The 27,802-nt window shown below is 36.6% G+C and overlaps 1 protein-coding gene across 10 annotated transcripts in view; it reads right to left on the bottom strand.

Annotated features, from left to right (window-relative positions):
• Positions 1 to 27,802, bottom strand: part of LOC134933536 (protocadherin alpha-C2-like) — a 349,525-nt gene that overhangs the window by 234,978 nt on the left and 86,745 nt on the right. Inside the window, exon 1 of one of the 10 annotated variants that reach the window (XM_063928804.1) lies at positions 24,769 to 27,227. The exons of 7 other annotated variants lie outside the window; for them this stretch is intronic. In XM_063928804.1, the coding sequence (XP_063784874.1) occupies positions 24,769 to 27,105 (2,337 nt within the window). In that variant the 5' untranslated portion in view covers positions 27,106 to 27,227. Of the gene's footprint in view, positions 1 to 4,343; positions 6,521 to 15,837; positions 18,278 to 24,768; positions 27,228 to 27,802 lie in introns of those variants that run through there. 2 more of the 10 variants (XM_063928805.1, XM_063928807.1) reach the window with 2 other exon arrangements.

The following is a 27,802-nucleotide window of genomic DNA, read 5'->3' as shown; positions in this document are numbered from 1 at the left end:
GAATAGCATGAAGATGCACAAACATTTGTATCTGGTCATGCTCTGTATGATAAAACTGGTTATTTGTGTCGATGCAAAGAGATCCGTCCAAATTAGAATCAGCCTAGTTTCTATATTTACTCATTTTTGCACTAGGGGCCTGATTCGGAGAGGGATGCAGGTTTCTGATTATCAGCAATTTGCAGCTACAGTACACAAGGTCCATTTTGCGCATATATGGAATGGGCCTTGCATCGTCACCCGTAGCTGGTTGACAGGCAGCATCATTGAGGGGGTGGGCAAGGGGAGAAGGGAGGGCTTTGCTGCTAAAAATGGGGGTGTTTTCTTGGAAGGGAGAACTGATGGTCACGCTGTTGGGTCCCAGCTTGCGATGTCGGTTGCAGTGCTGGGATCACAGTTACATGCAGGAAGCATCTCTTTTACTAGATGTCTCAAGCATATCCCTCCTAGAAATCGGACATAAATTCAAGGCTGCTTGCATTCCCTATATACAGCACTAAAAGAAAACAACATTTTTCTCTTTATGCTAGCACTTGTTGGTATTAACAAAAACTCAAATGGACTATTGTCCTCTTTCCTTTCTCCCTTGACAGAACCCCGCTTAGTCTACTCACTGCTGGCCAGTGGCACAGTATTGTACAAACTCAGGTCCTTTGCCTCTAAAAATGAAATTAAATATCATTCATGTCACCATTCCATGAGGAGAAATTAAAGCATAGTGATTTACACTACAGGTATATGCTACAAACCTTATGTAACATAAATTATATATTTATTAACGTAGACTAAAAAGTACTTTTTGCAACAAGTTTTCTAATATATTATTGTCTTCAGACAGAATGTATTCATAGATTAAATGTCAAAGGTTTACAATCTATGTTTTTACAAATAAAATAAATGACACATTTTAATTTTAACAAATTTATACTACATTGCAGATGTGTCCTGATTCACCTACTACCCATATGGTGTGAGAAGTTTGGCGCTACTTAATTTAGCATCTTTGCCGCATCATAGTTGCCTTCAAAGTTGCATATAATGTACTGGATGCTTAGGAGTAGTATTTTTGTTGCAATTAAGAAAAATGCTGCATGGTGGGATGTATGGTGCGCTTACTCAATTGTCAATGCATTTTACCTTTATTTCCAGTGTCTGAGTCACACACCACTGCTACAAATCCACGGCACTTTTGTCACATTCGTGATGCAACTAAGATGCATATTGGGTACAAAAACTGTGTGGTAGCATATATGGTGTGGCTTAGTTGCGTAATCGGTGGCACATCAAATGCAGCTATTTGGTTTGTGTGACTAGTCTTTTTCCCTTTTGACATCTTTGTAAAACCTGGATTATGTAAAAATTGGAAGGATCATGACAAAGTATCTGGTGTACACTGTTCACTCTACTCACTGGTGTAGGAACTGCTTAGACGTCACAATTCTATTTCAAAGAAAAATACATGACATCAATTACATCAGAGTCCCTCATTTAAGACTCTCACCATACAGTGCAGTATATTGGTGTATCACTTTGTACAGCAGGAAGGAGAACTGTGAGGTTCTGCAATTAAGAACAATCACTCACTCTTCATTATGCTCTGTCAGCCTGATTCCAGTTTGCATACAAATGCAATTGTAGTTGTGATTTTTCAGACTGTGGACTTGAAAAGCAACACAAGTGAAGCAGCCACCCAGAAAACAATAGAGACAACAACCGGAGCCATTGCAAAGTGTATGCAACTGCATACGCATACGTAGCATTTACTCTCCAAGTCTATGGTCACACAGACTGGCCCTGCCATATATGATCACAGCTGTAGGCAGAAACATGCCCCGACACGTATGCATTTTTGCTGCTACTTCCTGTTACCTGCCCAAAAGGGTCTCTGGCTGTCAATCATTCTGAGAATAAATCCTCACTGCAAGTGGTGTTGCGGGTGGTATTCATGTGACCGCCGGTCAGCTGACCGACAGTCACATGACCTCCTCCATGAGCCCGACGGCTCACTATCCCAATGGTCGGCATGCCGACCAAAAGGGACTATTTCCACTCGTGGGTGTCCACGACACCCATAGAGTGGGAATAGAACCCGTGGCGACCGCAGGTCGCCACCGAGCCCGCAGCGTGGCGAGCGCAGCGAGCCCGCAAGGGGCTTGCTGCACTCGCCCCTCCCCGCCGGGATCCCGGAGTCGGTATGCTGCCGGGATCCCGGCGTCGGTAAGGTGACCGGCGGTCAGGAGACCGCCGGTCACCAGTACTACACCCAGTGTTGCAATGGTACCTTGGCACAGGCAGAGTGCAAACACGGGTCATGCACAGTCTTCCATTATCACTCAGTTGAGTCAACATCGGTATTGCATACAAATCAGGCCCAGTAGATTTCTGTAACATATAGCATGTGTGCGCTCTTGACCAGAGCTACATAGCAATTTTTTTTAGTTTACTGCAGTAGAAAAAACTGCAATTGACAAAACATGCCTATTTACCAGTTGTGGGCTTACAAAGGAGCACAGGGCAAGATTTATCAGCACCCTGTGCAAAACTGCATCCTGCTGTCCCTAATCACCACCAACACCCAATTCCCAGTCCCACAGCTGAAAGTGCATCTTATAAGTTCCACAGTCGTCATCTGCATTGAGTAGATTAAGGACTTTTTTTCAGAGACATCCTTAATTTTGTGATATGCAGAGTAAATAGCGCTCCCCAAGATCCCAGCACTCTAGGCAGCTGCCTAATAGTAGAGCCGGCCCTGAGCACAGGTTAAAGGAATACACAATGATTTACTAAACTGTACTATACAATGATGACTGTATTACAACTTGTAGCAAATGCACTATAGTCAAATATTTGTAATGTTTCCAAATATATGCATGTACACCAGCTATACTGTACAATCCAAAGTGAAAATCAGTCTGCATGTCTCCCAGTTGTAGGTGATTCACTTGCTAACACTGCCTTAAACCCCATACAGAATAGATGAGCAATTAAAAGATATTGCTCAGAAGGGCCATTCTGAGTGATATATTTTACTATCTCGTCTAGTGTGTGCACTGCGCTCCTGTGCATCGTTAATGCCACCCTCCCTCGTCTGAACGAGGGAGGACCTCAGTTACAAGGGCTGCAGCATGGCCGCCACTTCCCCCGCCATTGCTCCCTCCCTGCCAGTATCGGCACTTGCAGATGCCAGCACCCCTCTGGGTCCCTGCTGCAGCCAATATTGCCAGGTACACACATCGGCTAGTGTATACTCGGCTTTAGGAGTGAGCGTTTTAATACCACAGGGTCAATTATTCAGAAGCTTAGAAAAGCTGATAAATGAATCTACTTTTCAAGATCATTGTATAACAAAGTTATTGCTCAGTGGTATACAGGTTTTCTTCATTATCTTTATGCACTCTGTGTTAATCTAGGAAATCTGTAAAATACATTGTAATGTAGGACTAAGAAGTTAATTACCGAATTTTTTAAGTTTACCAAATTTGTACTTGTAAATGTGATGCAGATAATACATGATTACAAATTTGCCATGTACTAATTATCATTGAGACTAATTATTATTAACTTAAAACAGTCAAACAGCTTTATGATCAAGCAATAATCACATCCAAATAAAAATATTTTTGTAAATAGAAATATTTGGTAAACATTTTAAATTAGAGACGAGCAAAACTGATAAAATGTTCTACAATTTTTTTTCCAAATTCTGCCTTTGAACTTCAGGTGCCTCTTTGGTGGAATTTAGCATTATGTGTTCCACATGAAATTCTACTACTGTATATTATTTTTTTCCAAGCATATTACTAAGCACAGTGAATCGACCATAGTAATTCTTTTTTTTTTTTCAAAGACTAAATGCAAATTTTTACAGTTTGAAATTACAATTTGACTGTACAGCCAAGCAAAAAAAATGACTTCAAAACTATATAGTCAGATTTTTGCATATTTGCGCCTGACTTTCTGCTATGAAATCTGATTTGTGCAAAATTCTGCAGGAACTTTACACATCCTTACTTTACAGTACATACTGTATTTGAATTTCCAGGGAAGTGGAATTTTTTAGTTCATATTTTTAAATTTTTGCTAACTACATTTTATATTTTTGCCATCACAGTCAGACTTCTGACACCATGTAAACTGGTATGAGATGCAGAAGTGCGTCGTTACTTACTGCAGTAATGCTCAACATTGGCTGCAGTAGCACTTCCTGTATAACAAACATTTCCTAAATAACAAACACTTCCTGTATGACAAAGCGGAAGGCAATGATGCAACCTCAACCTGCGAATATATAGCATATATTATATTAAAACATTTGGACAATTAGATGTTGGAGTTTTTCTCACCTTGTTTAGGAAGACTCCTTGCTGATTTCCAAGGTTTTCAGTTCCTGGAGACTGAGATGAATTTGGTGTGAATAATATTAAGTCATTTTTCCCTTGCAGTGAGTTTGAACATACTCTATATTGGGTTTGCTGGGAATACAACCAGCTACCGCCGGTGTTGGAACAGATCTTGTAATTTTCTTTCAATTCATTGACTTCATCTCTGTATTTTTGCCATCGTAAAACAGTGAAAGTGATTAAAGTGATAAGAAATATACTTGATATTATGCAGATGGCAATTACTAAATAAACATTGGCATCAGAAAATTCGTCGCTGTTGCTTTTTGACTCATGGTTATCAAACTTAATTTCCTCTTCAGATTCTACCAAAGAGATAATAATTTGTGTCACTGCCGTCATAACCGGTTCTCCATGGTCCTGCGCCATCACCACCAATAAGTATTCTTCATTATCGGAATCTGTAAATGGACGTTTTAAGCTGATTTCTCCAGTTTGTTGAGAAATGACAAATGGTGTTTTTCCTGCCAGGTCCTTAAAATTGTAGGACATCCAAGCATTGTATCCAGAGTCTAGATCTACAGCTTTCACTTTGGTTACAAGGTGTCCAGATTGTGCTGATTTGGTAGTTTTAATTGTTACTGTAGAATAAAGTGGGGCAAATGTAGGGGCATTGTCATTAATGTCTTCAATAAAAATATTGAGTGTCAAATTAGAGCTGAGTGGAGGTAGACCAGCATCGGTGGCTTTTATGTGACATTGGAAATATGTGACTTGTTCATGGTCAAAAGACACTAAAGCAAATACTTTTCCATTTTCTGGATTGATGGAGATATAGGATGAAATATGAACCCCATCAATAGTGCTGTCACTGATTGAATACGTAATGAAACAATTTTGGCCAACATCTGGGTCAGAGGCTGATGCTGTGTAGACATGGGAACCTGGTGGGTTGTTTTCTTTAATAAAGATTGTGTCAAAAGATTGTTGAAAATGAGGGCTATTGTCATTTACATCACTTATATCAATGTTAAGAATTTTTAAAACTGACAAAGGTGGCAGCCCCTCATCTGTTGCAGTAATTACAACTTCATATAGTGATTTCATCTCTCTGTCCAGTTGTCCATTCACAGTGAGTGAAAAATCCCCCATAAATGCTGGGTTTATTTTGAAAGGTGTTAATTTAGAGATCTGACAATTTACTTTTCCATTTAAACCTGAATCTTTATCATGTACACTGATGATTGCAACTGTTGTTCCTTGTGGTGCATCCTCAGGTACAGGAACTGATAGTGATGTCACTGTCATCTCAGGAGGATTATCATTAACATCCACAACAGTCACTAGAACTTTACAGTGTCCTACTATTGGATGATCTCCATTATCAATAGCATCAACCTGAATTTCATACATCTTGATTGCTTCATAGTCCACTTTCCCTTTTACTTTAATTTCCCCCGTATCTTTGTCTAAGCTAAATATTCTGCTTATTTGCTCTGTAACCTGTTTACCAAACTCATATATTATTTTCCCATTCTTCCCTTCATCCAGATCAGTTGCATTTAGTTTGATCACTAAAGTACCTTCAATGGCATTTTCAGACACACTACATTGATAAAATGGCTGGTAAAAAGTGGGGGCATTATCATTGACATCTTCCACATTGATTAAAATTTGAGTTGTGCCACTTAATCTTGGTTTTCCTCCATCATAAGCTGTAAGTGTGAGTTTGTGAGTAGATTGTTTTTCTCTGTCTAGTGATTTCTTCAGCACAAGTTCAATAGATCTGATTTGGTTCATGTATTTTTGGAAATCTAAAGCAAAATAATCACTTGCACTGAGTTCATAATGTGTAATAGAATTTGTGCCAAGATCTGGATCAAGTGCGCCCTCTAGGAGAAACTGAGATCCTGCTGGTCTTAATTCTGATATCACAATACTGAACACACCAGAGGAGAAAGCTGGGCTATTGTCATTTATGTCTTCTATTTCTACATCAACACGATACATCTGCACAGGCTTATCTACAATAACTTGCAGGGGAATAATACAGAAAGGTGTATCTGGACACAACAATTCTCTGTCCATTGTCTCTTTAACAAACAAGATTCCATTCTGCAGATTAACCTGGAAATATTCTTTATCATCTCTAGAGACAACACGTAACATTCTGGAATTAATCTCACCTATCTCCAGTCCAAGATCCTGAGCAATTCTCCCAACAAAGGTGCCGTGCTTGGATTCCTCTGGAATAATATAATGCAGCTGACTCAGGACCACATCCCAGGAAATTTGCAGCAATAAGAAATGAACCAATCTGCTCCTTAGATGATAATCCTCTATTTGGTTTAGCATCTCTTAATTTTGCTAAGAATGATTTAGATACTTTCCCCTGTAAATAAGGCATTCACGTTGACTGAGGATCCACGACAGAGAAAAAAAATATCATGGCCGAAATTCCCAAAGCAAGCTATTCAGCGGCGTCAATGGAGAAATGAGCCCTGCTTCACCTCTATGCCATAAGTAGGTGTGTGGTGACATCTAGTGCTGAATAATGATATTTCAGCTAACTCAAATTATTGGTTCCGTAAGTAAATACAGTATTTTTCAATATTGCTGCATGGTTTGTACTTGTTTGCATTATAACTGTACTTTGAATAAAATTTATTTAATTGTATTTACACTGAAAGATTGAATGTATGCAACGTTCAACATTTTTATTTGTTAACCGATATGCAGATGTATTCTCAATTTACTATCCTTCTGGCTGGACATATTGTGACTTTTTGTGCTGTACTAGATAAATAAAAATCATGTGATAAGGCATCAAGTATGAAGTGTCTCTAGCTAATATTCTATACAGTTTTATAGAATACTAGCTTGTGACACATTATTATGTGTTGTGATAGCAAATGAGATGGTTGATTTTGTAATCATTAGTAGATCACTCAAAGTTGCTCTATATACAGTAAGTGATAGTATTTGACCAGAAGGATAGTTAAGTTGCTCTATCTACAGTAGAGAAAGTAAGTCATAGTATCTGGCTAGAAGGATAGTTAAATGAGGGGCACATGTGTATATCCAGCATACAAAAGCTTATGTGCAACCCACACATTATTTTATTTCAGTTGTGTTATAACAATCTTAGTAAATTCTTATTTATTCATATTTGTGTAAATAATCCTGGTTTATGTAGTACCAAATGTAAAGATACATCATTTATTTGTCTTTAGCATTACTTTAGTACAGTTTTTCATTCAATTCATGTTCAGCCATATTTACAAAGCTACACATGGATGGTAATGTAACTAGATGCCTAGGGCACAGGTACAGACCTAGGGCTTGATTCTGAATTGCACAGGTCTTTGTACATGGGTGTAAATGGTGAGTTTTTGCATAGAATGCAAGCACAGATGTAAATTTATGCATTTTTGCATATGTCCATCCTATTCTGAGTCGAATAGAACATGTGAAAAGAGTTAGTAACACTTACTTTCGACCACTGAAAAATCAGACAATGTCCACTCATATATTAAAATATGAAATTTAATAGACACAATTGTTGAATTACAGACGTGTATATAGCACCCATGTGACCACCCTGATTTGTGAGAGTGTTATGAGATTGCATACAGGGAAGAGAAACCTGTTTCTGACATAACTATTGCACCTTGCATGGGGCTGGTGCAAGTGTTGATACTAATGATGATAGTTGCGGCAGTTGGTGTAAAATCAATGAGTGGTGCAGATTTGCAAATGCACTACAGATTCTCACATTAGAATAAGGTTGTAAATGAGGCATCTATAGTTGCCAGCAACCACAGCCACTTTGCATGCGACTGACATGCAAAGTAACAGGGGCTTATTAAGAGAGGAAGGGGCATGTGTGCAGCCTCCATCCAGGCCCTCTCCTCTCTAGTAGGCAGTGGCAGTGACACTGAGCACTAGGTGGTGTGCAGGTTTCTGGGAAAATGGAGCAGATGCCATTTTCCTGGCAATCTTCCCTACTGCACATTTGCAAAATGCCCGGTGACCAACGCACCACCTAGTGCTTAGGGTCACTGCCACTGCAGTGGGACTCTGGAGAGGTAAGTATTGAAAAAATAGGTGCAGGATGTGTGGTGTGGGCCCATCTGGACCAAGGCCTGTGTGTACCACACATACAGTACTACACCCATTATAGATACACCACTGCCTTAGGCCCAAGCACTTTCCCATCTGATTGTGCCTCACCCATGTGTCCCTTGCTGTTTTGTCTTGGTATTCTTTTTCACTAAAAGTGATATACATTAATTAGTAGAGAAGGGGGAACATTTACAGTATATTTGTTTTTCTTGCCGCCAATAGTTAAGATTCAATGTCAATTGGATCTAATAGCAGCTAAGTCACATGAATACTGTATATGCAAAGTGATTGATTAAGGTATACTCTACTTTTGATAGTGTTTTTCAGCTCAAAGGGTCCATTCTGGTGATATCATATTTCAGTATCATAGAACAGCATCAGTGCACAGTGAGAACTGACTTCACAGCCAGGAACCAATTGGAATCATTATCAGCCCAAACAATGGGCTCCAAATCTATCTAATATTTAAGTTTTCCTGCCACTGTGTGACATTGGCTACTACTGGGTTTCTACTGTACATCAATTAGGACCTCTATTTACACCATAGTGGGACCTCTGCTAATGAATTATAATAAACTCAATAAAGTTACAGTAGTTGTGGATAAACTCTCGAAGGGAATCAGAACTGCTCCATATGACTTAAAGAAACAACTATAGACATTACAACTAATAGAAGGCAGTTGTAAATGGATGTCAATACTGTATTGTTTTTCTTGAGAGATTGTATATATAATGCAAATATTTTAAATGTCTTAAGTTCCAAATTCATCAGAGCTCCTACTTGGCTTCAAACAGAAGTAGTTACACAAGACTTCATGTGGTATTATTGAGCAACTTATGGCATTGTTAAGCAATGACAAGATTGCACAATATACTGTAAAAAGAGCAAGGATTTATTTTGTTGATTGCTTTTGTTTTAGGGTGGTCAGTTGCTGACATACAGTAACATAACTTATATAAACTGTCATGCCTGAGGGTTGGATTTTGTTTGGGTAGGCAAGTAAGGATAGAGCTGGAGCTGCTGGAGTATGAAGAAAGCATGGAGGCTTGATCCAGCTCTTACTCATGGAATTTGGAATGAGATGTGCACAGTAGGAACTGTAGGTGAGTAGACTTTAGGAGAATCATTGGTGCTCTAGCAATGGCTTGCCTGAAAGCATAAATGCATAAGTAAATAACTTTATTGTACAGGAAAAGTCTTTTACTGGAATCCCCAGCAGACAGCAGTGACTGGAAGCAGGAACAAGCTGGGATTACTGGAACTAAGCTGGAGCACAGTAGATAGCTGGGTTAGTGGTTGGACTGGATCTGGGTAGGTGACTGGAATGTAGTCGGTAACTGCTGTAGCTGGTTCTGGTTTGGAAACCAGAATGAAGAAATCTTGGAGACTGGACTGCAACTAGAAAATAACTGGACTGGATCTGGGACAGCAACTGGATTAGAGTTGGAAACTCTTGATGCTGGTACTGGGCTGGAAGCAGATAGATGACTGAACTGGAACCAGATAGGTGACCAGACTGGAACTGGAAAGACAACCGGACTGGAACCGAGCAGGTGTTAAAGTACTGAGTTTCTATATCAACCAGGCTGGAACTGGTGAGCAGTAGAGAAGCAGAGATTATAGATAACCAGACTGGAGCTGAAAATGATGGACTGGAACCATACTGACACTCTAGTATCAGGGAGTTTAGCACAAAGCTGCATTCACTATAGAAGCAACATTGTACTTGCAATTTGGGAGTGGCCAGGAAGCTCCCTTCAATGGCATCAATGTCCTCTTATTGGTCACTGTGGTCAGCTGACTGGGAACAGCGATGGCTGAGATCAGGTTACTGCTTCCATGTCTAGCATTTGGAGGGAACTCTGGCATGGAGAAAGCTGGCCTGAATGCTGGGAAGGCAGAGAGTGAGCAGAGTGCTGTGAAGAGCAGAGTCTGGAATCAGCATATGACTGTGGTGAGCACTGTGAAGTGGTGGCATGGACAGGCCTTAACATCTACCAGAAGTGATGCCAAGATGAAGATCCCAGCACTACTCAGGAGCAGCGTGTGGGCATACTGAGAGTGGACCGCAGCACCAGTCTGTAGAGACACCGCAATGGTAAATAAGATATTTTGTTAGTCTGGATCATGACAAAACCTCAGTAGTTGTGTATGATAGCACAACATGAAGCTCAATGTGTCATGTTGCTATTTGGTGGTCCATGGTTTGAGAACTGGAGAATGTCCAATTGTCGGTCGATGTATTTGCTATAATTCACAACTGCATTGTTTGATTTCTAGTTTCAGTCTTTCCTTAAAACATCAGACTATGCATAGAAAAATATTTTATCATTTTAACTTTAAGATTTCAGTTGATTCTGACAAATTCATACACAAAGAGAAACATATTTACAATGATTGTATTATTATTATTATTATTCTTATTATTATTATTATTATTGTTGTTGTGAAAAAGTATTTCTTATACATATTTGACTGCTATGTTGTCTTGAATGTGGATTTGTGTTAGGAAGCAACTTCAGACAAAAACTAATGTAGACCTAACAAGCTCTGAACCTACTTGCAACTGATTGGAATAAATAATCTGTGGTGATATACAAATCACAACATTCATTTCAAATCAGAATTAAGGTTTCTGGATGCAGAACAAATGTTTTCATATGAATTAATCCTTTACTTTATTACAACATATTATTCAGTTTAGAATCAACCAACATACACATACCTAACTATCTGTCTGTATTAGGATAGTAATTAGGATACGAAAGAGGCATATGAAAGTGCAGTATTGCTAGAATGTCAGGATTTCTTCCTGTTTGGATCATCATAGACACGAACAGTGTAAGGAACAATTCATCTAACAATTTTATTAATTTTGCTATCATTTGTACATGTGATCCATGGTATGTACTATGTTCTGTACACAAATTCCTTATATATTGTAATTATTAGGTTGGTTTTGGCAACTTCTATGTCAGCTCAGGTCAGCGTAGCATCTTGGCCAAGTTTTTTTTATCTTGGCTATCCTTCGCCTGTTATTTTTTCTCAGCTGTAATTAATATACCTCTAAATTGGATTATTTGTTATTATCTTAATTTTCCGGCCCCTAGTATTACTAGCAGTGACTATGGGCATATGAAGAATCCTTGTAATCAACAGTAAACATATAAACCTACTTGCCTATGCTAAAGGTGGGACCATGACATCTTAGCTTCTGGTATTAGTGAACAAGATTTGGATAGCAAAACATTACAAGATAAACATAACTCTCCTTACTATATGGTGTGTGTGTGTGTGTGTGTGTGTGTGTGTGTGTGTGTGTGTGTGTGTGTGTGTGTGTGTGTGTATTCATATTTTGTACTATGTTACATAGATAATTTAATGTAAAAGTTGTTTTTAGAAAATGTATTGTTACATAGATTCTCTATTGTAAACGAATGGCCTAATCATGTTTTAATTGACTATTTCTACAGTACTGTATATGCCATAGAGAAGTACCAGTATTCAATTATCAATACAAAGAACGGAAATATTTCAGTAGAAGAAATGAGAAAACCAACTCCAGAAAACTACATTAATCATATTCATATGTAACGAAAAGCCAATAAATAGTATATAGACAGAAGAGTGTAGTAACTGTAGCTTTTTCAGTTTTATGTAAGAGATGCAAAGTTTACATTAGAATCCAACTTCAACTACAACCAGGGGTGGATCCAGAAGAAAATTACATGCGGGCACCATGATAGGGGAAGGGGGAGGTTAGTGGAAGTAGGAGTATTTACACATGCTACAAGAAAAATGGCGCGGTCTTGTAGGACATGAGGGCCTCTGTGAGTTACACCCCTCTGTTTTGTCATGCAGTAAGTCAGTGGTGCAAATGCATGAGTGACAGAGGGGCATACACAGGGTGACAGAGGGGCATACACACAGGGTGACAGTGGGACATATACAGGGTGCAGGGACACCCCCCTTATCAGTGACAGCTTGAACAAATCCCCCATCCTGTGACAACTTGAAGAGACACCCCCCCCACCCCGGACCCAATGACAGAACAGACTTCCCCCTCTTCACCAACTCCAATGACCCGGTGGCACCCCCCCATGCTGCTTAGGCAGCTCCTCAGCAGCAGAAGTTGTGCTTTTTCCTAATACCAGTGGTACTGTACTTGCAGTTTGCAGCCAGTGGCACTATGAGCTGCTCAGAGCCAGCATAGAGCAGCTCTTCCAAGGTCCCGGCATCCTCCCTCCTGCATCTAGCTGTTGGCTGCATTTGGTGTTGGTGCAGGGGGAGCAAGCAAACCCTGCTGACAGGCACAATGAGGGTAGGAGATGTACTTATGCTCTGCTCAGCCCCCTCTAAGATTAGCATTCGGCAGTGCCAGCAGCAACTACAATAACAAAATGCCTGAAAATGACCTGCCTTTGTGACCCCCCCCCCCCCCGAATCCACACTGTCTACAAATACTGTAGCAATTGAAAACATTACAGAACATAACAACGCATCATATGTTAGTACAAAACTATGTAGAACACCATACAGCTTGATTATTATCCCAAACATGTTAATTTAGAAACTGTAAGAAAATGTAGACCCACATTGTTTCTCAATACCGTATGTGTAAATGACACATTTTAAGGTGTACTCCCACTTAATAGTCCTTGATACATCCCCCATAAAATCAGTTTGCAGACAGTTTCTGGATATTGTTGAAAATCTTACTAGTGGTAACAGTAATAACATTGTAAAGCAGTCCATAATAATTATACTTTAGGCCAACACTCTTGACTTAATGGAGTTATTTAATTTATTACAAATGATGCTGTTTACACTCTTTGCCTTGCATATCTGAATTTAATGGATTGCTTCATTACATGTATTTTTTTTACTAGCAAAATGTAGGAAAAAAATGCAATAAAACATGTTTACAGTATGTGTCTATTAATGCTGTTATTTTATTGTCCTCTGATGGCCTTCATTAAAATACCACCTGTATTTTTCATTCCATGTAAGGTGTAAATTTATTCACATGCAACTTTGTTTTCTTAAAGGACTCCATGATACACATACACTGTAAATGATACCAATCAGGGGTGTTTTAACAGAGGAGGTGGGCCATGTGCAGATTCTGGGTGGGCCCCTTCCTCACCACGGCACAGTAGTCTCCGGCATTGAGACTAATTTTACTACTGCGTATGCACGGTGCCATTTTGGCTGTGATTATTCCGCAACATCCAATGCGGGACTCCGAAAAGGTAAGTATTAAAACATGGGTGCACTGTATGCAGTGTGGGCCCCTCCTGGACCCAGAGGCCAATGTGCACCATACACTTTGCACTCGTTATAGAAACTCCTACAATACCAACATGTTATTATGTTTGTGATGTGGTGATTTGAGCTGACTAAGCTATGACTACATTAGGACTGCCTAATTTTATTTAGTCTTTATCTCCTTCTTAATTTTCAAAATTGTTTGTTTTATTTTTGGCAATTTCTGGTGTCTAAATACTCACAATGTATTACATGGTCTACAATATTTCATGGACAACCAAGCCACTATAAGTTATAAAATGTTGAACATAATATATTTTGTCAATCACACTATGTACTGTATGCAGTTATGTTAATAAATGTTTCCTGAATACAGACCACTCATAAATATCACCTTAACACCCTCAAGTCATGGTTGGAAAGATCTGATCAAGGTACAGTAGATGATTAGGATAGTGATTTATTGCATTATATCACTCTTTCAATAAATCTATTACTGGAGAACTGTATGTAGGAAACAAAGATGATTGGTTCTGTACAAATATAAAATTATCAAATATAAAATTTTATTATACATGTGTTAAAAGTAACAAATAGCAGATTTAAATATTGTCATTAAGTTCCAAAGAAGCCCATTCACCTCCCAGTAAAACTAAAAATATCATGCATTGTTTATTACATTTTCACTTTTTGAATGAATGTCACAAACAAAACCTTTTTTCAAAAAGAAACCTCTTTACTTTATATCCATGTACAGTCATGATATAGTGCCACAGCAAAAAATAAAAAATAAAATAAAACATAAGCATCTAAAACCTTTATCATAAATTCTGGGCCCAAAAAAACAATACAGTAGACTATAAAAAATATTATATATTTGGTATCCCAAAATTCACAAACTAATGGCGTAACCATTATAAATGTATATAACTAATACACTGAAAAATAGAAATTATTCAAACTGAAGCCTCACTTGAAAAAATCTTGTGAAACAAAGCACAACCTTTCCCAAACTAAGAATATAACCATTATACTGTAGAAGTATATAAAAGTAAAAATACAAAATAGAAGTTATTGCAAGTTACAGCAAGTCTCACTTTCAAGTTATACATAAGATCATGCAATTTATTTGTCTAGTAGTATTGTCTTAGTTTTGACTTAAAAAAATTACTTTTAAACAAATTAAATTACAAATGATATAACAATGACTGTTTTATACAGATCACCTTTATTTTGGGTTTCTTGAGTGGGATTCTACATATTATGTCCTGTTTTATTTAAAAAAAAAAAAACCTTTACCTAAATGTAATTTTTTTTTCTAAATTATTGGTACAATTTCTGTTATGTGTTTTAAGCAATCATATTTTGAGTATCTTTTTAATGGTATGCGGTCAGTTTGCCGGCTGTTGGGATTCCGGTGGTCAGGATATTGATGCCTGAATCCCGACCCCTTGTGAAATGCTGGTAGCTGAAATCCCAACCACAACCCAAAATCCCCACTTGTGTGGTGGTCCACGCCACCACCCGAGGGGGAATAAGATTAGCATGGTGACTGAAGGTTGCCACTAGGCCCAATGCCTGGTGAGAGCAGTGAGCTGAAAGCTGGGATCCTGACAGCAGAGATATCATACTGATCCCATTTTAATACTGCTTCATATCTATTTTGTACATATGTAATGTCACTTTAATCTTCCAATGTAGTACAATCATATCATGTTTATATTAACTTTAGAAAAATGAATTAAAAAGTCGATTGTAAATCTGTTTTGATGCTTAGTAATCAAAATTCTTATATAACTGTTACAATTATATTTATGCTGGAAACTGTGTGATATGCTTTCATGAATCATTTATTTTTGTCAAATATTGTAATAAATTTCCATGATTAATTTTAACTAAAATTGTAATTTCTGAATAACAAATTATAGAAAAACTTTTCTTGACCTTGAATAATTTTTGTATATAAAACAACTGTGACTTATTCCCTCTTGAAATAAAATATCAATTTTGTTACTTAATAATGCTAAAATATATTACTATATATGACACAAATCATAATGGGAGCATTTTATACATTAGGTTTTTAACTGTAGATTCACTTACCTTATATTGGTTTAATTGACCTTCAATGCCCGGTGTCTGAGGGTTATTTGGAGTTAGGACAATTAAGTCATTTTTCCCCTGGAGTGAATTTGAATATACTCTGTATTGGGTTTGCTGGGAATACATCCAGCTACCTCCAGTATTGGAGCAGATCTTGTAATTTTCTTTCAACTCGTTGACCTCATCTCTGTACTTTTGCCATCTTAAAACAGTGAATGCAATTAAAGTAATGAGAAAAATACTAGAAATTATGCAGATGGCAACCACTAAGTAGACATTTGCATCAGAAATGTCATCATTGTTACTTTTTGACTCATGATTATAAGATGTAATTTCCTCTTCAGATTCTACCAATGAAATAATGACTTGTGTCACTGCTGTCATAACTGGTTCTCCGTGGTCCTGAGCCACCACTACCAGTCTGTATTCTTCATTATCGGAATTTGTAAACGGACGTTTTAAACTGATTTCTCCAGTTTGTTGAGAAATGATAAATGGTGTTTTTCCTGATGGATCCTTAAAATTGTAGGACATCCAAGCATTGTATCCAGAGTCTAGATCTACAGCTCTTACTTTGGTGACAAGATATCCAGGTTGCGACGATTTTGCGGTTTTAAGTATAACCTCAGAATAAAGTGGGGAAAATGTTGGTGCATTGTCATTAATGTCGTCAATAAAGATATTTAGAGTAAGGTTAGAGCTGAGTGGATGCAGACCGGCATCTGTGGCTTTTATGTGACACTGGAAATAGTTAACTTGTTCATGATCAAAGGATACCAAAGCAAATACCTTTCCATTTTCTGGATTGATAGAGATATAAGATGATATGGGGATCCCATCAATGGTGCTATCACTGATTGTATATGTGATGAAGGAATTTTGACTGCTATCTGGATCAGATGCTAATGCAGTATAGACATGGGAACCTGGCGGGTTGTTTTCCCTGATAAAGATTACATCAACAGGCTGTAGAAATTGAGGGGCATTGTCATTTACATCACTTATGTCAACTTTAAGAGTTTTTGAAAATGACAGAGGTGGTGATCCCTCATCTCTCGCAGTAATAACAACTTCATATTGAGATTTTGTTTCTCGATCTAGTTTTCCATTCACAGTCAAGGAGAAATCCCCTGTAAATGCTGGATTTATTTTGAATGGTGTATGTTCAGATAGATAACACATAACTTTTCCATTTGAGCCTGAATCTTTATCGTGTACACTAATTATTGCTACTGTTGTTCCTTGTGGTGAGTCCTCTGGGACAGGAACTGATAGTGATGTTACTGTCATCTCAGGAGGATTGTCATTAACATCCACAACAGTAACTAGAACTTTACAGTGTCCTACTATTGAATGATCTCCATTATCAATGGCATTAACCTGAAATTCATACATATTTGTAGTTTCAAAGTCTATTTCATCTTTCACTCTGATTTCCCCTGTGTGCTTGTCTAAGTTGAATACATTTCTCACATCTCCTTTTACCATTTTGCTAAATTCATAGAATATTTCCCCATTTTTCCCTTCATCCAAATCAGTTGCATTCAGCTTAATCACCAATGTTCCTTTAACAGCATTTTCAGTCACACTGCACTGATAAAATGGTTGACTAAAAGTGGGGGCATTATCATTAACATCTTCAACAATGATAAAAATGTGTGCTGTACCACTCAATCTTGGTTTACCTCCATCATAAGCTGTAAGAGTGAGGTTGTGAACAGACTGTTTTTCTCTGTCTAGAGATTTCTTAAGCACAAGTTCTAAGGATCTGATATGGTTCATGTATTTTTGAAAATCCAATGCAAAATAATCACTTGCACTGAGCTCATAGTTTGTCACTGAATTTGTTCCAAGATCTTCATCAACTGCTCCCTCTAGTGAGAAACGAGATCCTGCTGGTCTTAATTCTGATATCACTATCTTATTCACACTAGAGAAGAAAGCCGGGCTATTGTCATTTATATCTTCTATTTCTACATCAACACGATACATCTGCACAGGCTTATCTACAATAACCTGCAGGGGAATAATACAGAAGGGTGTATTTGGACACAGCAGTTCTCTATCTATTGTCTCTTTAACAAACAAGATCCCATTCTGCAAATTAACCTGGAAATATTCCTTCTCATCTCTAGAGACAATATGTAACATTCTAGAATTAATCTCACCTATCTCCAGTCCAAGATCCTGAGCAATTCTTCCAACAAAAGTGCCGTGCTTGGATTCCTCGGGAATGATATAATGCAGCTGACTCAGGACCACATCCCAGGACATTTGCAGCAATAAAAAATGAACCAAATGTCTCTTTCCTAGATAATCCTGTTTTAGACTGGACATTTCTTGATCTATATGATGATGAAGGTGATAATTTCTTCAGTAAATGAGGCATTCACTCTCTCTGAAGGTTCACAACGTGGAAGAAAAATTACATCATGGCCGACATCCCTACAACAAGATGCTCAGTCGTCAACAGTGAGGAAATATATTTCTTCTTCATCTTGATGCTATAAGTTGGTGTGGAGTGTCATCTAGTGTCTGATTTTGATATTACAACTTTGACATATACAACGTAAGTGCTTTACACCTATGCACTAGATACTGTATTACTGTATATATTTTGTATATTTTACCTGAGTTGTTCACAATTTATCATTTAAATGATGTCATTATTTTAAAATATTTTATCAAGAGTTAATCTTCACTCAAATTTTTGTCTGAAATGTAAAAAGTTAAATGCTCTTATGCAGAAGTGCTGTATGAAATGTGTTTTTTTGTTTTACTTAAAACATTGATGCATGCATTGTACTGTAATTTTGCATTCTTATATAGTCTTGCAATTATAATATTACTGCATTGAAGCAATGTACAGTGTAATCACATCAAATAAGTAATAATAATGTTTTATAATGTTGAAATAATGATAATGCTTAATATAATATCATTATTTTAAAATATGTTTACATTTACATCTATACTTCCATATTTCTTACTGTATGATAAAAAATTGCTCGCTTTAAATAATCTTGGACTGTTTGTATTATAATGTTATTTCGGGGTTTTCTTAATATAATACCAAATGATCGAGTAAGTTTAGTAGGCTATTACAATAGATACAATGGTAATTGTGTTTCTGTTCAAATTTCAGATACTATGTTTATGGTTATTTTTTTAGACATTATACACTCATGGATTTGTCTTACATATATAGTATAAAATTTCAGACACTATGTTTATGGTTATTTTTTTAGACATTATACACTCATGGATTTGTCTTACATATATAGTACCTCTATTGACTAGGAAAAAAACATTTTCAAATGTATTTACTACAGTAAATCATATATTGGTAGATGAAAAACTGAAAGGACTAAAAGATAGTGGAATAGTTCACCTGCATCTGTAGTCAACATTTAGGGGCATATTTTTCACAATCCGCATATCATATGTGAATTGGATGTAATAAATTCACCCAGATCTGTAATGCAATAATTAAATACATCAGAAGGATGTATCAATTATTGCATGGAGAGACAGAGCATGCAATAAAGCTCTATCCCTGCTAATCCACCTACTGCACTGAGTGTGTGGCTGTGCATGTGCTGCTGCCACTGCCATCAGCTGACCTCCCCATGACCACACAGTGACCAACCTACATGACTTTTCTTGCTGCCAGGAATGGTGATTAATCCAGGAGGGCAGCTGGTCATCTGACCCTGTGCTATCACCAGTTCCTGGGTACAGGTAAGTATTACTTGTATTTATTAATTTTACTAACCTTTTTTTAAACAGTTATCAGCCTTAGACACACACTGCTCAATGCAGGAGTCAAATCCAAGCACCGCCTTCCCTGCCAGCAGGCATAGAAGGCTATGCAGGAGCCAGGGAACCAAAAAGAAGCCCTGATTTTGCTATCTGGAGATAGTATCATTATCATAGGGCTCCCTTTGGTATTTTTTACAGCATTTTGTTTAGTAAATTTGGGCAGATTATAAGTATGGAAATGTGATCTGATTACTAAAAAATGTGAATTTAAAGTCTTGGAGGACAATTTGTGAATTATCCTCCAATTGCCCTTAGTACACTCAGGTTCTATGTTCGAGTATGAATTGTTCTCAGAAGTAGAACTTAAATGATAGGTCAGTTCATACAGTTGTTTTGCCCCTTAAATATTTTCCTGTATCCTTATTGATTAGAAAACTAAGTAAACACATTAGATGAGCCAAATAAAACTTTTTGTTAATTAGAACTTAGCAAAATTATATAGCATGTTTTATAAATCAGCTAAAATTGCTTCTTCTTGGGTTTTAAATCCTCTTGCATAAACAATGGTAGGACATTTACTTATTATAATGGATTATTACATTTTTAAAATGCCACTTTTGTCCTGTGTATTAAGATGGTGATATAAAGCACTCTATTTTTACTCACTGGCAGTTACTTTGTGTAACCTGTACTTCTGCAATTGTGTCCTACTATAATATGATGGTGTTAGTGTAATAACAGACAGGAACATATACTATATTTAGGTCAAACTTTAGCATTTGGTTACAGTGTTTGCCAGAACTCATAAAATATTTACATCTAATCACATAAAATTCAGCACATTATTCTGCAAATGTATTTGTGAAGAACAGATGTTCTGATATTGTGAAGGATGCAGCACACTTCCACAAAATGTTTTTGCATGGTTGGATGGTCTTGTAAAATGCTGTGTAAGGTAGTGTATTATTCCTCAATATCCCATATATTGTATAATGGGTAAAGATCGGATGACTGTGAAGGCAGATGAATAACCTCAGGATCATGCTCATCATACAATTGGATGCATACTTTTGATGGAGGCACTAACATCCTATGAGACAATGCTATTTTCAGGAAAGAAATTCTGCAACAAGAAGTGAAGGCTATTGCATGCATGGCATCATTAAGAAGTCATTAGCATTGACCTTGTCTTCAAAAGTGATGATACCATCCATACCATCTAAGGATAATATGCCACACAACTTTATAGATCCAATAATGCTGTATTCACTGGTAAAGAGTTTTTTAGTTTGTCACAATTCTGATTGTGGAAACCTGATGAAAACTGATTAATCTACCCATATCCCAATCCTCAATATTGAACCACCTGTTCTCTTTGCACTACTGAACTCACAAACGTGTATTGACTGGTGTGTTGAGTGATTAATGTATTACAACTTAATTGTGAAATCTTGATCTGTAGACATTCCATTAACCTGGCTGATCACTCATTTCATTGTAAACAAATGCACATTCATCACAATCCAACAGAACGCACATTCTCACTCAGTGGCCAATTACTGATGATGCGTATCCTCAGTTTTTGTAACAACAACACCTTAAATGACATTGCTCATAAAACATTAGCAAAGTTATCTATTTTAAATATACCACAGTTTGTCTATTTGAAACATTGTCCAGTAAGCAGTTTATGTCAAAAAAGGGTTATGCCAGTGGTTTCCAAACTTTTTTGAATCACGGCTCCCTAGAGTATCAGAATTTTTTCACTGCACCCCTAGGCCAAAAGTTTCTTATTGAGAAAGTTAGAAAATAATATTAAATTAATTTAAATTATTCTTAGGTGCAATTGTGTGGTGATGTATAAGATTTGCTTCTGTTTGTCCATACATTTTATGATTGGCAGCCACCAGCACTGGCTTTGCCTATTACATTGACCATATATAATTTGAATTGGTCCTGGACCATCATTGAGAACCACTGGGTTATGCATTAATAACTATTTTAAAGTGACCAATAAACTCCAAAACCTGATATAAATATTTAGACATAATCTAATAGTCTAATGCAGATATGTTAAAAAGAATAGTGTTACATCCACACTCAACTGGAGACTCTCCCATGTTTGGAGGCTATTGTACTAATGGGGCTCTACAGGATGTAATGTAGAAAATCTAACAAATCAGTTAGCTATGCTACAATGACCTCACTATCACAGACCTCATGCATGCTTCCAGCAATCCACAATGGGATCGCTACCGGTCGCTCTCTGCCTGATCTGTTGTATTAGTCTTCCCTCAAAGAAAATATATCTGTTACTAAGGGATGAAAAATAGCTCATTGGAGGGATAAGCACTTCTGTTGTTTCATAATATTATTCAGCACAGTAATGCAACCTTTGTCATCTATTACTTTTTAAACAATGGGGGTTTTTTTAGAACTGGTGATGTTGTTCATATCAGCCAGTCAGATTCTACTAAACATTTATCTAGCAGCTTCTAGAAAATATTAGATATATAATCTGATTGGTTGCTATGAGCAACATCACCACCAGTTCTTAGTAAATTTACCCCAATGACTATACTTGCCTCAAAAGCTAAAAATTAAGATCCAATGACATAATTTTTTCTTATTTTACTTGTTGGACCTAGCAGTTTATTTATGAAGAAGACAAGCTGGACACCAATGAAAAAAACATGTAATCGCTATTACTTTAAGCAACTGTGCATTTCAATAGGCAGTGCATGATCCATAGTGCTGCAAGCCACTGTACATAAGATTTTTATTTGAGTAGATGGTGGACTTTTGCAGATTGTGTCTTGTGGGAATTTAAATGCTCAGAAATTGATAAAGGTGATGCATTGTCTTGTGCATTTAAATTTCATCTACACTTATGACCTTAGCAGTGAAACATGGAACAATTTACAAAATACAAAATATGCTTATTTAGAGTTGTACATTTAACCCTTATATACATCAGGTAGAAGTGCATGTGGATGATGATGATGACTGTTGGCAAACCAAGTGGCACACTTCTTTTGAGCAATATATGTCAGCTTTACTTCCAACTCTTCAACAGGCACAATATAAGTTAGTAAATAAAATGAAATGCTTTCTGAGCAACCATCACCTATGAATGCCATCTGAACTCCCTACAACCGTGGAGGGCCATGTCAGGAACAGATGGAGCAGTTCAAAATCCTTATCAAATCTATATAACTAAATCACATATAAATATCAATTGCATTATTTCACCCCTACAAGTGATCTACTGCTGCAGGGGGATTAGGATCTTCTTTCTGATTTACAAATATGCTCTTCCCACAATTTTTGTTTCTGACCAACGTGCATTCCAGCCATTTTCCTTAAGGTTTACAAATTTTGCATGTGTCACACACTAACCTTACAAAAATATATTTCTATTAACCCTTAATACACATGTGCACAGGCAGATGCTTTGTGTCCATATGCAGTCATAATATGCTCTACACTCAAGGAAAAATACATCATATAAAAATAAAATGTATACAGTACCATAGTTTCTGGCCCAGTTTATTGTAACTTACTGTAGGTACTGTGAACACAATATTTACTGAAGAAAAGGAAAATTCATCAAGTTTATTTAAGACAAATTACAAATTGTCAATGTGTGCTCCATAAATAGCACGGCACACATCAAAATGGTAATATCACATTTCTCCCAAACACTTTGTAGCATATGGGAGGCAATTTTTGTTATGGCTGTTCTAAAGTGTGAGTGCAGGTCAACCAGCATCATTGCAAGTGGTGGTACAAACTCATGATCCTTGATCAAACCCCACAAGATTAAATCACATGGAGTAAGATATTAACAGAATGCCTTATGCTCTTTGCTAGTCATCATTTTTCTCAGCTGGCCTCTGAGGGATGCTAATGGAATCAACACGGAACCAGCAGCAGGTAATTTACATTTTGAGAGATTGTCTTTCAAAGCAGTCACATCACAACAAAAAACACTCATTACATTAAACATAGCAAATCATAGCAATTGTGAACATCATCTTGTCTTACCCTGTACTTAATAGTTATATTTTTAGTTATATTTTGCACTAAATGCCTGAAAGGTTTTTATAAAAAATGGTATACATGTATTTCTTATTTATTTTATATATTTTTGTCAGTCCACCAAAATGAAATCAATTTATAGACAGAAACATTATTATCAGTAAAACTGAGAGGCTTCTAAAATAGAAAAATATTTTCTGATTATAAAAGAGTAAATCCCAGATCATTCAGTAGTTCTGATGGAATTTCCTAAATGTTCTCTAAAATTTTAATTTTTGTAAAAAAAACTGCACCTAAAATATATTAAGCTGAGCATAGTAAAGATAGCAAAATGTTTGTATTATTATTAAATTTGGCATATTTGCAGATTTTTTTATAAATATATTTTTTAGTGGAAATTTCAGTTTAAACCAGAAAAACTTACTGACATTAATATTGTTGATCAAATATTACAAGAGTTTATGCAATTCTTTTTATTACAGAATCTTTATCTATAAAATACTGTTAACACTATAGTTTGTTTGCTTAAGTGATGTTAAACTGCCAATATATGAGTGTGCTTTGGTCTAAATGTCATAATTATATGATATATTGGGCGGAATGTAATGCAGTGCAAGATGGCCGGAGTTCCGAGCTTCTGGCCGAACTCGTACATTTTCTTAAATCAGCAATGATTTACAAGGCAAAACCAACCTGGCTGTCTGGCACTGTATTACATCCGACCCATGTTGTGCAGAGTATATTTATAATGCAGATAATTTTTTTCTAACTATAAGCGACAAAAGCAATATTAAAACTTTGAAATGTTACATATGCTGTAAAAGTTGGTAATCTTTCCTGAGAAAAGTAATGTATTTTTATCTAAAAAAATAATAAACATTAATTTATGATGCCATTTTTCCAAAACGTTTTTCTAAATTTAAGACTTTCAAAATATTTTCAGTGATCTTGAATCACTTTTGTCATTGAAAAAGATGTAATTGTTAATACCTCTTTAAAAAAATGATTTTTTTAAGACTCATTTGATTCCTTAATGATTAAATAACGTAAAATTGTACACATAAGATAATACATTTCATAATGGGCTAATTTTAAATTCTACATTAATTTAAAACTAGTTTATCTTACCTTATATTGGTTTGTATGACCTTCAATGCCCGGTGTTTGAGGGTTATTTGGAGTGAGGACAATTAAGTCATTTTTTCCCTGTAGTGAGTTTGAACATACTCTGTATTGGGTTTGCTGGGAATACATCCAGCTACCTCCAGTATTGGAGCAGATCTTGTAATTTTCTTTCAACTCATTGACCTCATCTCTATATTTTTGCCATTTTAAAACAGTAAAAACAATTAAAGTTATGAGAAAAATACTAGAGATTATGCAGATGGCAACCACCAAGTAGACATTTGTATCAGAGATGTCATCACTGTTACTTTTTGAATCATGATTATAAAATGTAATTTCCTCTTCAGATTCCACCAAGGAGATAATGATTTGTGTCACTGCTGTCATAACTGGTTCTCCATGGTCCTGAGCCACCACCACCAGTCTGTATTCTTCATTATCAGAATCTGTAAATGGACGTTTTAAGCTGATTTCTCCAGTTTGTTGAGAAATGACAAATGGTGTTTTTCCTGATGGGTCTTTAAAATTGTAGGACATCCAAGCATTGTATCCAGAGTCTAAATCTACAGCTCTCATTTTGGTGACAAGATATCCAGGTTGGGCCGATTTTGCCATTTTAACTGTAACTTCAGAATAAAGTGGGAAAAATGTTGGTGCATTGTCATTAATGTCTTCAATGAAAATGTTTAAAGTAAGGTTAGAGCTGAGTGGATGTAGACCGGCATCTGTGGCTTTTATGTGACACTGGAAATAGTTAACTTGTTCATGATCAAAGGAAACTAAAGCAAATATTTTCCCATTCTCGGGATTGATGGAGATATAGGATGATATGGGGATCCCAGCAATGGTGCTGTCACTGATTGTGTATGTGATGAAAGAATTTTGGCTAATATCTGGATCAGATGCTGATGCTGTGTAAACACGGGAACCTGGTGGGTTGTTTTCCCTGATAAAGATTACATCAACAGGCTGTAGAAATTGAGGGGCATTGTCATTTATATCACTTATATCAACTTTAAGAGTTTTTGAAACTGACAGAGGTGGTGATCCCTCATCTCTTGCAGTAATAACAACTTCATATTGAGATTTTGTTTCTCGATCTAGTTTTCCATTCACAGTCAAGGAGAAATCCCCTGTAAATGCTGGATTTATTTTGAATGGTGTATGTTCAGATAGATAACAAACAACTTTTCCATTTGAACCTGAATCTTTATCATGTACACTAATTATTGCTACTGTTGTTCCTTGTGGTGAGTCCTCTGGGACAGGAACTGATAGTGATGTCACTGTCATCTCAGGAGGATTATCATTAACATCCACAACAGTAACTAGAACTTTACAGTGTCCTACTATTGGATGATCTCCATTATCAATAGCATCAACCTGAAATTCATACATATTTGTTGTTTCAAAGTCTATTTCATCTTTTACTCGGATATCTCCTGTGAGCTTGTCTAGGTTAAAAATATTTCTCACATCTTCTTTTACCATTTTGCTAAATTCATAGAATATGTCCCCATTTTTCCCTTCATCCAAATCTGTTGCATTCAGCTTAATCACCAATGTTCCTTTAACAGCATTTTCAGTCACACTGCACTGATAAAATGGTTGACTAAAAGTGGGGGCATTATCATTACCATCTTCAACAATGATGACAATGTATGTTGCACCACTCAATCTTGGTTTACCTCCATCATAAGCTGTAAGAGTGAGGTTGTGAACTGACTGTTTTTCTCTGTCTAGAGATTTCTTCAGCACAAGTTCTAAGGACCTGATATGGTTCATGTATTTTTGAAAGTCCAATGCAAAATAATCACTTGCACTGAGCTCATAATTTGTCACTGAATTTGTTCCAAGATCTGCATCAACTGCTCCCTCTAGTGAGAAACGAGATCCTGCTGGTCTAAATTCTGATATCACTATCTTATTCACACTGGAGGAGAAAGCCGGGCTATTGTCATTTATGTCTTCTATTTCTACATCAACACGATACATCTGCACAGGCTTATCTACAATAACCTGCAGGGGAATAATACAGAAGGGTGTATTTGGACACAGCAGTTCTCTATCTATTGTCTCTTTAACAAACAATATGCCATTCTGCAAATTAACCTGGAAATATTCCTTCTCATCTCTAGAGACAATACGTAACATTCTGGAATTAATCTCACCTATCTCCAGTCCAAGATCCTGAGCAATTCTTCCAACAAAAGTGCCGTGCTTGGATTCCTCGGGAATGATATAATGCAGCTGACTCAGGACCACATCCCAGGACATTTGCAGCAATAAAAAATGAACCAAATGTCTCTTTCCTAGATAATCCTGTTTTAGACTGGACATTTCTTGATCTATATGATGATGAAGGTGATAATTTCTTCAGTAAATGAGGCATTCACTCTCTCTGAAGGTTCACAATGTGGAAGAAAAATTATATCATGGCCAACATCCCTACAACAAGATGCTCAGTCGTCAACAGTGAGGAAATATATTTCTTCTTCATCTTGATGCTATAAGTTGGTGTGGAGTGTCATCTAGTGTCTGATTTTGATATTACAACTTTGACATCTGCAACGTAAGTGCTTTACACCTATGCACTAGATACTGTATTATATATTTTGTTTTCTCTGAGTTGTTCACAAATTATCATTTAAATTATATTAAAATATTTTATGAAGATGTAATCTTACACTCAAATTTTTGCCTGAAATGTAAAAAGTTAAATGCTCTTTTGCAGCAGTGCTGTATGAAATGTTTTCATTTTTATTTTACAATGATGCATGCATTGTATGGCAGCTTTGCATTCTTTGTAATAGTCTATTGCAATTATAATATTTCTGCATTAAAGCAATGTACAGTATAATCACTTCAAATAAGTATTACAGGTTGAGTATCCCATATCCAAATATTCCAAAATACGAAATATTCCGAAATACGGAATTTTTTGAGTGAGAGTGAGATAGTGAAACCTTTGTATTCTGATGGCTCAATGTACACAAACTTTGTTTTCTACATAAAGTTATTAAAAATATTGTATTAA

The sequence above is a fragment of the Pseudophryne corroboree genome, chromosome 6 (assembly GCF_028390025.1).
Source record: "Pseudophryne corroboree isolate aPseCor3 chromosome 6, aPseCor3.hap2, whole genome shotgun sequence".
Lineage (NCBI taxonomy): Eukaryota > Metazoa > Chordata > Amphibia > Anura > Myobatrachidae > Pseudophryne > Pseudophryne corroboree.
This window is presented reverse-complemented; position numbering and strand designations above follow the sequence as displayed.